The 14,131-nt window shown below is 41.2% G+C and overlaps 1 protein-coding gene across 8 annotated transcripts in view; it reads left to right on the top strand.

The window, feature by feature from the left end:
• The window catches only part of LOC126921844 (solute carrier family 12 member 4), a 99,505-nt gene extending 85,491 nt beyond the window's left edge, over positions 1-14,014 (top strand). For 6 of the 8 annotated variants that reach the window (XM_050733768.1, XM_050733775.1, XM_050733772.1 and 3 more), the window contains 12 exons: positions 742-839; positions 4,114-4,374; positions 4,447-4,632; positions 4,842-5,077; positions 5,158-5,345; positions 5,425-5,586; positions 5,692-7,130; positions 7,320-7,427; positions 7,575-7,628; positions 8,300-8,631; positions 8,713-8,852; positions 8,953-14,014. In XM_050733768.1, coding sequence (XP_050589725.1) covers positions 742-839; positions 4,114-4,374; positions 4,447-4,632; positions 4,842-5,077; positions 5,158-5,345; positions 5,425-5,586; positions 5,692-7,130; positions 7,320-7,427; positions 7,575-7,628; positions 8,300-8,631; positions 8,713-8,852; positions 8,953-9,044 — 3,296 coding nt within the window. In that variant the 3' untranslated portion in view covers positions 9,045-14,014. The remainder of the gene's footprint in view (positions 1-741; positions 840-4,113; positions 4,375-4,446; positions 4,633-4,841; positions 5,078-5,157; positions 5,346-5,424; positions 5,587-5,691; positions 7,131-7,319; positions 7,428-7,574; positions 7,629-8,299; positions 8,632-8,712; positions 8,853-8,952) is intronic. The other 2 variants (XM_050733769.1, XM_050733770.1) reach the window with 2 other exon arrangements.
• Positions 14,015-14,131: the final 117 nt, after the last annotated feature.

Below are 14,131 nucleotides of genomic sequence, written 5' to 3'. Positions count from 1 at the left end.
CACTCCACTAGCACGAACTGTATACAGACGAGTTTGACACGGTTGAGCGTTTCTGAAATATAAAAACGGTTCGGAGAAAGTCAGAATAGGCGCACGGACGACTTGGAGAAGAAATACCTGTTTATTTGGCAAAATTCCATTACAGACTGACCGATAGAAAAATGGCTCGAGTTAGGTATATTGTTGGTGTGGGTAAACGTTCGAATTTCCTGACTTGGTATTTTCTCGAAATAAAGAGGGTGGAGAGAATAAGTAATCGATGAAGGCATGTTCCGAGGAAGCAGAAAGTCTAACCCCTGAAGCGACCGTGCGCGTGTCCGACTAACAGCCCGCAGATAATAAATTAATAAAGCGTGGCGAGTTCGAGGAAAGGTAGAAAAGGCACGCTAATTCCAAAAAAACCGCTTTGTTAGATTTTCCTCGGTTACACGCGGTCGTCGATCACTTAAGCTATTTCTAAAGACACGGTAGGTTTATCATCTTATCGTTACGCTGCAACGTCATTTATATTCCAGTATTCGTTCTTCCGGGGAAATCTTTTTTAAATCGTCTGTCGCCTTTTCTTCTTCCATACAAATCGTCAAATAAACTAGCAAACTAGGAAATTTATCACTATACCTTTAATATTTAAACGTGTCTTATATTCTGAGATCAAGCAACGTAGATCGACTACCGGACATTTCTTTCAGACTTCGCCGTGATAAACCACGGGAGAATCACAGAATGTTTTTCTGTTTTCAGGTGATGGCGGCGGCACCGGCGGAGATGGCGACTCCATGGTGGGCGGCGGTAATTCCGAGAAGAAGACGGAATATGAGACGAATCTCTTCCTCTATAGCGTAAGTAAATATATTTCACTTGGATCCAGTAGCGCTTCGATCAGCGACGACGTTAAGCTTCTACATTAAAATCGCGACGATATAAACCGATGCTTGAAATTCAATTGAAATTGCTTTACAAGGCACGATCTAAGAAATGCTTGCACAGTTTTAAGTCCGAAGTGATAGCGGAAATGGCAAAACGCGAAGTATCGAGAGTTGAATTTGTAATTGAAATTGGTTACGCGAACAATGGCGATGGTAGTTGAACAGATAAGAAAACTGGGACGACGAAGGTTCCGACTATCTTCTCTCGAAAGAAGGGTCCTTCGTTAAAACGCAAAGGAAGGAGGAAGAGAGAGAGAGAGAGAGAGATAGAGCGGGAGGGTTGGAATCACTGGAGTGTGCAATTCGCTTAATTGTCGTTCAACGACCAAGCAACCCACGAATGGATTCCTCCACGGTGGCGCATCTTGTTTTATTCTTCGAAACATTGTCCTTCGTCGGCGGTTTTTCTTTTTCTTTTGTTCGTTCCCCCTCTGACGAGCTCCTTTCCTACCTGAGTGTCTCGAGCTTCTTTTTCTTACCGTAATCTCTATTCCCGCGAGCGGTGTCACGCTCACTTTAGTTTCCTTGCTAAACTCTCGCTTCTGTCGAATTATCTTCTTGCCTTTTACCGGGCGAAGGGACGATGCTGAATTTTCCCATAAGAAAGCGGCAAAGATCGTTAATTTTCAGTTCTGAAGTTCTCGATACTTCGTATTTCGAGCAGACTCTTCGTCGCTTTTTCGTTTCGCTTCTTCGACGAAGCAGAGGTAGAGGAAGGGGGCAGAGACGAGAAGCAGTAACGAGAGAAAGATACAGAGGAAATCAGCGACGATAAGGCTGGTCTGGTCGCAGATAATTTCGACCGACAAGGAGAGAGAGAGAGAGAGAGAGAGAACTATTGCAGCAAGAAGAGAAACGGATAATTGGATATTCAGGAATCGAGGTCGAAGCCAAACCGCGCGCGAGTTTCAGTCTATGAGAAAACTACGATACGGCCAAAGGGAACACGTTAATTAACCGACTATAGACGACGAGTGCCACGCGTTTCCATCCTCCGCTGCGTCATTCCGGATCTACCTTTTCTCCCTTCCGTTTTCTTGCTGCATCTCCGCTTGTCAGAATGCGCTCGTTACGTAACATTGCACCTGGATTCTTGGTCGGTTCAAGGATTGCGCTTGAAAGCGATCCAACCGCGTTGCCGTTTAAACGAAAGGCTCGTCGAGCGCATTCTTTCGGCCTTCCGAATGCTTCAGCGATTGCGACTATTATTGGGATTTAATGGTTTTCATCGATCCTTTTGAATTTGTAAAAAAATGCTAATAAAACGCTACGAGAGGGTGAATCTTTGATTATTTATAATTGGAAATGAAGAAATCTCTCGTTAATTCTGTTGACTTGGAAATTTATATCGTTCGACATTATGCCGCAAAAGATCTCATACATAAATTCAAAAGGTCGATACGTCGTTAATTCGGAGAGAAATCCTCCGTTTTGCTTCCTACAAATGTGTGCTATTAATCTTGCATACATCGATCTATTTAGATTTGTCGCCCATCTTATCGACTATCGATTCCTCGCGGGCTAACAATTAATTAATGGTATCGCTTAGATAGGATGCTAATTGGATTAGAAACAGGTGAGAAACTTGGTCGAAACTCGCTAGACTTTGACGCAAACATAAATCGAATCCTACAGCGCCTTATCGCGTTCCCGCTCGATGAGCATCTCTGGTTAGACTGGTAACACCGTGTCGATGCTGAAAACGACTTTTCGCCGTAAAGCAGCTCGTTGAAATTCGCCAAGCGGACCGGGAGAACCGCGTGGAAATTAGAAGCAACATTTTGCAAAACTTTCCCGAGAGAAACAATTTTCGTCCGAGAAGTTTCTTCCGAGCGAATGCTTACTTTGAAGTTGTTCGTTGAAGAAACACGTCAATTTTTCATTGTTTATACTCGCTTTAGCAAGAGCTTTTTGTTCCCCGAGAACTAATTATTCTTTGCTGAAAATTCAGCTGAATTGCCGAGGAATTTCAATGAAAGTTCCTCTGTGATTACAGAGCGTTTAACGACAAGATTCCTGCGAAATAAAAATTCGTGTAATACCGAGTGAATTGCATTTTATAGGAAATATCTTCCGACGGTCGACCTAGCGGATTTTTCCTTTTGCCAATGAATTAAGTCTCGTTGATCAATTAATTAAACACGTCGAGCGATTAATCAACAAACAGTATCATCGCCTGTCCAATTAAAACGACCGTTCGGTATATTTATCGATTTTTTTCCGTCTGGACGGGATGAAATTTCCTTCCAGTATCGTCTTTCCTCTGTCGCACTGAATATTTATAATCCGGCATCTTCTTTTAACCGCTCCTCGACCTGTTTTCCTGTTAATGAAGACAAACCAGACGACGTGATAACGAATGTTGCAGACTTTCACTCTTTCGAAACCTTAATAACTTCGAAAGTTTTCAAACTGTACGACTTCATAAGGTTAAAAGCTTTCTTTTCTAGTTACGGACATCTTTAGAAACGTAAAAGCCAATGTATTACAATTTACCAATTTATAGAATTATATAACGCTTATAACGAAACTTAACGTCATAAGTAGAATAGATAGTACGAGCTCAGCCAATTGCCTGAAAGCAAACTGTTCGATTCTTCAAATTACCATTGTAAAGTACGAACCTTTATGAAACAAAGTAGTAGAAAAGTAAGCGCCTGATCAGACCGACTCAAATATATCAGCCAGTTTTCTCTTCTCGTTTCTTAATATCTTTTTAACTTCAAATTGGAGTCACAGATCTAAACTGAATCGTTATTTATTTTTGAAATAGAAGCTACGCTTTAATTAACGTTTTATATTTTATATGGCAGGGGTCGTAAATGAATTTATCACGTAAAATATTGTGGAGTATAAATTAAAATGGGCTCACCTTCGTGTTGGAAATATTGGGGATAATGTTCTGTCTGAATCTCATAGCCTGTTACGGCCAGCTTATGTTTCCAAGAAATTGGGCTGCCTGTGTATCAGGTGGAAACAGTTTCAAAGCGATCCAATTAACCAGATGTTTCACGCTAGCCTGACCATCATCGGGGCTTTTAATATGCTTGAACTTAAGCTGTTCAAATTGTGCATTCTCCCCTAGATATTATAGCGTACTCTGAATATCTGACCATTTTTATATCATTTTCCTAGATTTCGCGTCGATAAGGAACAAGATACTATAAACCGATTTTCTTCCTTTCAGGAAGAGATGGAAGTCCGCCCTCGAATCTCTACGCTCCTCACCCGCCTGTCGGATTACAGCAACACGATTCCAGCTGCAACCGATCCGGACGCCAAACCTTCGCCTGTTCAAAGTGGAGCACGAATGGGTACCTTGATCGGTGTCTTTCTGCCCTGCATCCAAAATATCTTCGGTGTTATTCTCTTCATTCGTTTGACTTGGGTCGTTGGGACGGCTGGCGCCATTCAAGGTTTCTTCATCGTGCTATGTTGTTGCTGCGTGGTAGGTATCGATAGAACGGCGACGAAGCTTCGTTTGATTATATACCACGTTTATATTTCTCTGTCCACGTAGACAATGCTGACGGCCATCAGCATGAGTGCCATCGCGACCAATGGTGTGGTACCAGCCGGAGGCTCCTACTTCATGATATCCAGAAGTTTAGGTCCAGAATTTGGTGGTGCTGTGGGAATGCTCTTCTACACGGGTACCACCTTAGCTGCTGCCATGTACATTATCGGCGCTGTTGAAATTGTCTTGGTAAATTTATAATTCTTCCCTTTGGGATTCAGAAACTTTCACCACGAAAGAGTGCTAATCGATCGTGTCAGGAATTTACCGAAATGCAAAGGATTAAAACTTCTCTATAGCAATCACAAAATAGGATTCCGTTTCATCTTATCGCTTTCCCATACACTTTAGCCAAAAATCTCTCTACCAACTGAAAGTAAACGCTTCGTCTGTCGTAGACTTACATGGCGCCGTCGCTCAGTATATTCGGTGATTTCACCAAAGACCCAAGCATCATGTATAATAACTTCCGAGTATACGGGACGTGTCTACTTATGGTAATGGGCACCATCGTGTTCATCGGCGTCAAATTCGTCAACAAGTTCGCCACGGTCGCCCTAGCCTGCGTTATCCTCTCCATCGTGGCCGTCTATGTCGGCTTATTCTACAACATCTACGGCAACGAGTCCCTCAAGTACATAGACATACAATTAATCCTCGTTACACCAAATTCCCTTTCAAACAACTTCACCAATGTTCTTGTTTGCTCTCCAGGATGTGTATTCTTGGCAAGAGGTTGTTAAAGGATATCAATGTACTGACCGACTGCAATAAAAACGTCAGCGGAGTTCTTCATCAAATTTACTGTGGAAACAGCACTACCAAGTGTGATCCCTACTATGTGGAAAATAATGTGACTATCGTGAATGGGATTCGCGGACTGGCCAGTGGTGTATTTTTAGGTAGGCACCTTCGAACATGATCTTCCAGTGACCTGCAAATGGTGGATTATATTAAGCACATTGGTTTTACGGCGTTTAGAGAACATCTGGAACAGTTTCCAAGACGAAGGCCAACTGATCGCCTATGGAAAAGATCCCAAGGACATGGACCAAATGGCTACGTCTTCGTACAACCAGATCCAGGTCGATCTTACCACTACCTTCACCATTCTCATCGGTATCTTCTTCCCTTCGGTCACAGGCAAGTTGTAACGAAGTTTCCTATCGTTTCTAGGAATCTTGCAACATCGAAGATTGAACACCAACGTGACTAAAGCGTTTAGTCACTGTTATATATTGTTCACAGGCATCATGGCTGGTTCCAATAGATCGGGTGACCTCGCAGACGCTCAGAAATCTATTCCAATCGGCACTATTTGCGCCATTTTGACAACCTCGACAGTGTACCTGTCCAGTGTCTTGCTCTTCGCCGGTACAGTGGATAACCTTCTACTTCGAGACAAGTTTGGTCAAAGTATCGGTGGCAAACTGGTTGTAGCGAACATGGCCTGGCCCAATCAGTGGGTCATCTTGATCGGCTCCTTCTTATCCACCCTCGGTGCTGGTCTCCAATCTTTAACAGGCGCTCCGAGATTGCTTCAAGCCATCGCCAAGGACAGTATCATTCCTTTCTTGACTCCCTTCGCCACCAGCTCGAGTCGCGGAGAACCTACGAGAGCTCTGCTATTGACGATCATCATCTGTCAGTGTGGCATTCTCCTTGGCAACGTCGACTACTTGGCTCCCTTGCTATCCATGTTCTTCTTGATGTGTTACGGCTTCGTGAACCTGGCCTGCGCCCTACAGACCCTTCTCAGAACACCGAACTGGAGACCAAGATTTAAATACTACCACTGGAGTCTTTCGTTCCTCGGTCTGTCCCTCTGTATCGCCATCATGTTCATGACCAGCTGGTACTATGCTTTATTGGCCATGGGAATGGCTGGGTGCATTTACAAATATATCGAATACTGTGGTGCTGAAAAGGAATGGGGTGACGGGATCCGTGGTTTGGCTCTATCTGCCGCTCGTTATTCTCTTTTAAGATTAGAAGAAGGACCACCTCATACGAAGAACTGGCGACCACAGATTCTCATCTTGGCCAAACTGACGGACGACCTGGTGCCCAAGTATCGCAAGTTATTCGCGTTTGCCAGTCAGCTGAAGGCTGGTAAAGGTCTCACGATCTGCGTCAGCTGCATTGGCGGAGATTACATTCAAAACACTGGCAGGATTCTGGCTGCAAAGGTGAATCTGCGCAAAACGATGGGAGAGGAGAAGGTGAAAGGATTCGTAGACGTATTGGTTGTCAGGGACGTTGTCGATGGACTTAGTTCTTTGATCCAAACGACTGGATTGGGTGGAATGAAGCCTAATACCGTGATTCTTGGCTGGCCCTATCGCTGGAAGCAGTCGCAGGAGGAAAGGAATTGGAGGGGATTCTTGCAGACCGTCAGGGCAGTCGCGGCAGCCAGGATGGCTCTTTTGGTGCCTAAAGGAATTAACTTCTTCCCTGACTCGACGGAGAAAGTGGTGGGAAATATCGATGTGTGGTGGATCGTTCACGATGGTGGTCTTCTGATGTTGTTACCGTTCCTGCTGAAGCAACATCGCACATGGAAGAATTGCAAAATGAGGATTTTCACCGTAGCACAGATGGAAGATAATTCTATTCAGATGAAGAAAGACTTGAAGAAGTTCCTATATGACCTGAGGATCGAAGCTGAGGTTGAGATCGTTGAAATGGTGAGTTGTGTTACCTCTTTTTACCTCTTCTTAATACTCTTTTGATTAGTCGTCGATAGAAAGTTCGATGGAACAAAGTTGTCTAAGTCCATCGTTCGAAAGAACCAAATACGGATGCGAATATGGCGATTCTAATTCATTATACGCGACTAATTGCTTTTATTATTCATTTAATGGTAATATTCATAGATGGATTCCGACATATCCGCGTACACGTACGAGCGAACCTTGATGATGGAGCAGAGGAACCAGATGCTGCGGGAGTTGCGGCTGAACAAGAAGGAGTCTCTAGGAGTGGTAAGTGACGAGATCGCGAAACCGATGAACAGCCATAAGCAAAAAAAAGCAATACGTATATGTAGTATAAGATCTGCCTATATGTGTATATATATTACGATTACTGATCGGTATGTGTCTGTTTGTTGCGTGCTCGTCACGGATAAGGTGCAGACATTGGTGGACTTCAACGAGGTACCCGCTGAAGAAAATTTACCTCTGGTTTGTCAGAAAATTCCCGGAGTTCCTTCGTCTGTTTATCCCCTTTATATTTGTGTCTACTATGACCAAGACACACACGAGTGTCATCCACGAATCCTCGTTCTTTCCAACTCTCGTAACAAAAAAGAAAATCACATTTCACTTTTGATCGATTTCATTCGCATTGACCAACTTACACATGTACATATGCCATACATACAAAAGCGATAATATAACGTTCGACTCGAATTAACTCACTTCCATATCGAGAAAATGAACTCTTGGAGGTGACGTAGGAATCGGCGCTTCAGAATATACACGATTCCTCGCCGGTTAATCGATCGAATTATAATATTATATCTGCCTGTCTATCTCTTTTTCTCTGACTCGCAACGTTTTGATTTGGAATACTGCTGCAATGGATCCCTCCACCAGTTTGCTTTCTTGCTTCTCATGACTACGTTTTACAACCGTCTCCGGGCCTCCTGAGAACCTCCAAATGTTTCAGCTTTTGATTGGCACGTTCATAGCCCAGAATGCTTCCATTTAGCGATCGTTCATTTAGTCAGATCATTATAGAGTGCTTTGATGCTAGAGTTAGTCGTCTTTTCCGACACACTTTGACTGTCTCCTGCTACTCGGGACATGGTAGTTGGTCGCAGATTCGTTGATACTTGACTAACGTGATACAGGTACAGGCGATCGTGGACCATCACCACAATGTTGATGTGAAGATCGCCACCAAGGTGAGATTCCAGGAGCCTGGAAGCCAAAATCCGAACGCGGTGGACGAGGCGCAGGAGAAACTGGTGCAAGAGACGGAGGCGAGTAAAGAGGGAGAAGCAGGAGAAGTTAACGAAACCGGAGAGGAAGCCAAGGAGGTCAACGAGGAGGAAGCGAAATTAATTGGTGGATCACCGAAACAGGAGAACAAGGATAACACAGAAAACACGGAGAAAGAAGCAAAAGAAAACGAGGAGAAGAAAACTGATAGCCCGGAGTCTAAGAAACCTGCAATTACACCGTGAGTAATCACGATATAACGATTCGTTAAATCTAATTGATAGAGATCCTCTGTTGAAAACATGGTCGATGATGACTTCAGGGACGAGGGCAACGTAAGACGTATGCACACTTCCATCAAACTGAACGAGGTGATCGTAAAGAAGAGCAAAAACGCTCAGTTAGTTATCCTGAATCTTCCTGGACCACCAAGGGACACCTCAGTGGAACGTGAATCAAACTGTATCCTTTCTATATTTGACACTGGAATAACAGATGCTTTTTGCCTCTGTTCCTGCTCTTCCTTTTTTTTCTTTTAATTTCCTTAATGAACGCACCATAGACATGGAATTCCTAGAGGTTCTTACCGAAGGTCTGGAGAGGGTGCTGATGGTGCGTGGTGGCGGACGAGAGGTGATCACCATCTACTCGTGAACTAGACCGGCTGCAATCGAAGTAATCGCCTCGCGACAGCGGAAATCTAGTTTACTTCTGAAAGACCTAAACGACTTCACCCTACGGAACACGTTGCTCTTGTGCCATTGTCTGAGCAGTCACTTGCGTTGCGCGTTGTGAACACACATTCATACACACACACACAGTAATAACCCGGCTAACAGATCAACGACGCTGTTTCCGCGGATACGAAACCGGGCACCAACGTACCCGCTCCGAGAACGTTAGTTGTTATACGGTAAAGAAAAGAAAAGAAACTGACCCTCGACGAGAAGGCCAAAAGTGACATGCCAAAGGATAAGATAATTTCCTTCGAATGAATTTCACGCGTAAACTAGGAAACGTAGGATCTATCTTATTTTACACTCGTCCCTTTTCTCGATGAGGCTAGAGACTTTAAAATACAAAAAGTGGTTTTTATCCGTGTCACACGTGTTACACGTGCGACCACACAACAGACAGTTAGCACAGAGGGCTGCACACAGAGCATACTTCGACCTTGTCATTACACAATCGGATTCTCAAAACAGTGTTTCAGAGAGGAAAGATAGAAAAACAAAGCGGAGCGTATTTTTACGTCGCTAAGGCAACGTTTCAATCTTCAATCGACGAAAACCAAGGAAATCGAAAGGGAAATACGGAAGGTCGAATCAAAGAAGAGACCGATACGTCTCGAGAATAAAGAAACAAAAGTATAATTCAGTACGATACGACTCCGACGATTATATTCCCATTTGAAACTGAAATCAAAATTTTTGGTCCGAGGCTAAGATCGAAGCATCTACGAAAACCACTGCCAGAATACTTTCTAAATGCTTCGCGTTTAACCAAAGACGCGAGAGGCTCATTTTTCTACACGCATTGTCGTTATAGAGAGTATAATAGGTATGTATAATTCTACTGCTTATAGATGAACTTAGGGTAGCCTAGGATAGCGCGGTGAAGTACGCCGACGAGCAGTAGCGCCTGCGTTTGCGCGAATATCCGCGCGCGTTTTGCGCCTACGTGGCGAAAGTTAGGACGAACGTTGCCAGCGTTGAACGATTTTATGCGGACGCAGAACTGAAAATGTATCTGAAAATGTGACACAGAGAATGTGGCAAGTCCATATCTTAATTCATGAAATAAATATTATTGAAATTATTGCCAAAAAAGTAGTAGACAATTTTTGACGTATAAAGAAAAGTACGTCACTGCCAGAAAAAAAAGAAAAAGAATATTCTCCAAACTGTTATTTAAGATTGTGTACAAGGATCAATGGTAACGAGATCGATGCAGAAAAAGAAGTTCAGACTTTCGGTGTGTTAGAAACAAAGTATAGTGCTAAGGTATTCTTGAAATTACTAATTTATATCACTTAACATCGATACGACGTCAGGATTCTAATAGCAATACGAGTTCACAGTTTACTTAAAATTACGAATCCGTATCACTACATCGCTATGAAACATAGATCTACTTACGATTAAAGAATTCTAACGCTAAATGTCCTAAGGAAAGTATATATATACATATATATACATTATATATATCTATATATAATATATATATATCGCGAAATCTTTTTCGAGTTATTAATTCGCATTCTTCGTATCGATATTAACACGAGGAATTAGCAATAGTAGAACTATCCATAGAGTTGAAGTTTCTTAATATACTACAAAAAAAAAAAAAAAAAATATACCGCGAAAGTCTTAAGACATACTAATCTATCATAGATGATCGATGTAACATCAGTGATTGATCGATAGGACTAGAATCCAAACTCTAAATGATAAAACGGATCTATTAAATGCATTGGTAAACCTAAAACGTTAGCAATAAATTGCTAGCACAAGTACGCACAGAGCATCAATGTGAAGAAAAAAATCTCTCTTTTCATTCATCGTTTTATATATAATCCATATATATATATACATATATATGTATGTATATATATGTATATATATGTATATATTTCACTATACCAAATCTGAAAACTATTCGGCACCTCGACATTGCGTCCCCATAAAAGTTCAAACCGTAGCGTTTACTTCCAACTAGCGCCGCGAACGACAAACGGAGGAAACACGGCGAGTATTCACGCATCTCCTACCTACAGGACTGAAATTCGTTCTTTCCATTGTACTTCTCAACCTCCTGCGCGTTGAAATCTTCGTCTAGGTTCGCGTTTACACTGTCCAAGGCCTACCGGTTCGATTCACGGCTCTAGTACGTCTATGTAAGTAAGTAAAGGGAGTGCATTCGTGCGTGCGCGTCTTACGCGTGTAACCATCACGGTGATAACCTTAAAAAGAAGAACGCGTTCACGGTATCGCCTGCATAGAGTCACAGAATGAACGAACGGTGAATGCCAAAAATAAATGAGTCACATTTTTCGCGAGGATCTTTAACCGACTTTCATTAAAGAATAGCGTGTAGCGTTGTAATCTGTCGCATTTAAGTGTCGTGTGCATGTCACATTTCATACGCGGCGCGAAATTCTGCCGTATCTCATCTTTTTAGATAGGCACTATCTATGTATATGTATATATATACATATATATATATACACATGAATATAAATATACTTATATGTACATGACGTATAGTTTATCTATAAAATAAAAGAAAGAAAAAGTTGACGAACAAATATCTTTTAAAAAAAGAGTGAAATAATCACGTTTGAGCGTGCAACTTTTACTATGCTCGTCAATACACACTATGTCTACTTAATTGAAAACCGCAGACAAATCGCGGTTCCGGATGATGTTTATCGAAACAAGAGAGTCGAGCACTCGACGAACCTTCATAATCACTTACAGTCGGCTAGGACACAATGCATGGATGTTATACGGTTCTTTTCTTCGTTCGTTACGTTTGACGCTGTACAAGTATTTTAAAGAATGAACTGAAGATTTTCGTATTCACGTAATCGGATAATGAGGAATATGATAGCGTCCTACGAGTTTTTATTTCATTAATATGAACGACATACATAATCTCACTGGTTGAATGTTGCAGCCTACTGCATCGATCTGATAATCCATAAAATCGTATTCACCAGCGAATGAATTTATTGTTAGAATGGGACCGAAATGACCGAGATTTTTTTATTGTCCATTCTTAAGCCTGAACTAGTTTTTGAAACATTTTGTATACAGACACAAACATAAAATCGTCGAAAGAAACATAAAAATTTAAGAAAAAAATGGAACAAGCGAAATTACCAGGCCTATATCTAATGTGTAAAAGATTTAGAGAACCAAATTAGATACGTTAATTGTACGAGAGCGTCACGTATAAAAATGAAATACGTTTCTTTATCTACCTCATCGTCAACATGCGTTGGATCAAGTGAGAAAGAAAAGAAGAAGCAGTTCCAAGAACCAATAGGACTGTTTCCAATTGCGATGAAGAGAAGAAAGAAAAAGTGGATAGTCCATAGCCGATGGACGAGAAAAGACGGCGAAGGTTCGTGAGACGCTCCCTCTGTCTCTATGTATCGTCCACAATGTTGCGACATGTACTTTCTAATTTTAATACGTTACTCACTTGTCGATTACCATATATTTTATGTGTACTTGCCTATCTGATAGGCATCGGCACTGCATAGTTTATACAAAAAGTGTTGACTATGAGAAAAGTTTATCGCGAGAGTAGAGAATGGAAGTCAAAGAAGGATAATAAAAATGAAAGAGAAGGAGAATTATAAGAGAGAAAAAGGGAGATAAACGGTAAACGTGTTGTACATAGGGGTACATAGGGGTAGACTTAAGGAGAAAGAGAAAGCGAAAGATGAAAAAGTGATTGGTATGGATCCAAGAGACATGGTTCAAATAGAAATTGAAAGAAAACAAGAGAGGAGAGAAACATCTTTTTCATAGATCAAACAGTATTGCAGTGTATTCTGCTGTCGCTTTAATATTTTACTATGTTGTATTTACTGGGAAATGCACAACTGACCATATGGACACGGACATACATATGTACACGTTACGTAAGCATAAGAAGAGAAAGAAAATATTAAGGAAGGAAGAATATATATATTATATATATGGAAAAGAAGTATATGGATATATATATAAACCTGCGAGCTTGGCATTTGTCGGAGATTTATCGTGTGTCGTTGTAGCGATGCGGTTCGTTGTGAACGGGCCCCGCGTCTGGTTTAAATCACCTCTAGGCTGTGAGATGCGAGCTAAGCAGCAGAGAAACTTGCTCGAGACCTCAATCATATGTGTCAAATCAAGCGTCAGATACTATATACATACGTATATACTTTTAAATCTTAATATCTCGTTTAAAAAAAAGGGGAAAAAAGAAAAAAAATACACCGAATCTAGCCCTCTTAAAAAAAAAGAAACCAAAATCTACTCTCGCTCGTGGCGACACCACTTAGTTTTTTCTCCTCACATACACAACATACACACACATGCGTATACACATACATACACAAATTTAGAGTTCGAGTTACAAGAAGCGAAGAAAACAAACATTAAGAAAAAGAGAAAAAGAAGAAAAAATGTATAAAAGCGTAAGAGAGGAACTGCGTGCTTCCGGTTAACACGAAGCGGAAGTTACACGTTAGCCGATGAAGAGCAAATGACGAAGGAAAGAAAGAATATGGAAGAGGGAAAGAGAGTGCGAGATGGTGCATTATAAAATGAATATATGTATATATAGATATGCACATATACAGATTCTATACGTATGTGTATATATGTATATATGTATATAGGAAAGAAATATAAGATATATTTGTAGATACAAACACTTTAGCCATCTGATTAGCATATGTAATAGAGTCAATACTGTGAAAAAAATTACCTATAACTTTACCCCCTATACCCTTTTAGATTATAGACGACGATGAGTACTTGTAATTAACTTATGGAAGATGAAATATAATGAATGAAGAAACTATATCTGCGATCAGATCGATTCAATAAATAAACGACATACACCTATTCAGTGTTTACTATCTTTCTTGCATAAATCATTTTCCGAATCATTCCTTTCTTTCTTTTTGAAAACTTAAATTCTCTATGAGATAAAATATGTCTATTATTATCTGTTCTTGGTTT

Source organism: Bombus affinis, chromosome 11, assembly GCF_024516045.1.
Source record: "Bombus affinis isolate iyBomAffi1 chromosome 11, iyBomAffi1.2, whole genome shotgun sequence".
Taxonomy (NCBI): Eukaryota; Metazoa; Arthropoda; class Insecta; order Hymenoptera; family Apidae; genus Bombus; species Bombus affinis.
This window is presented reverse-complemented; position numbering and strand designations above follow the sequence as displayed.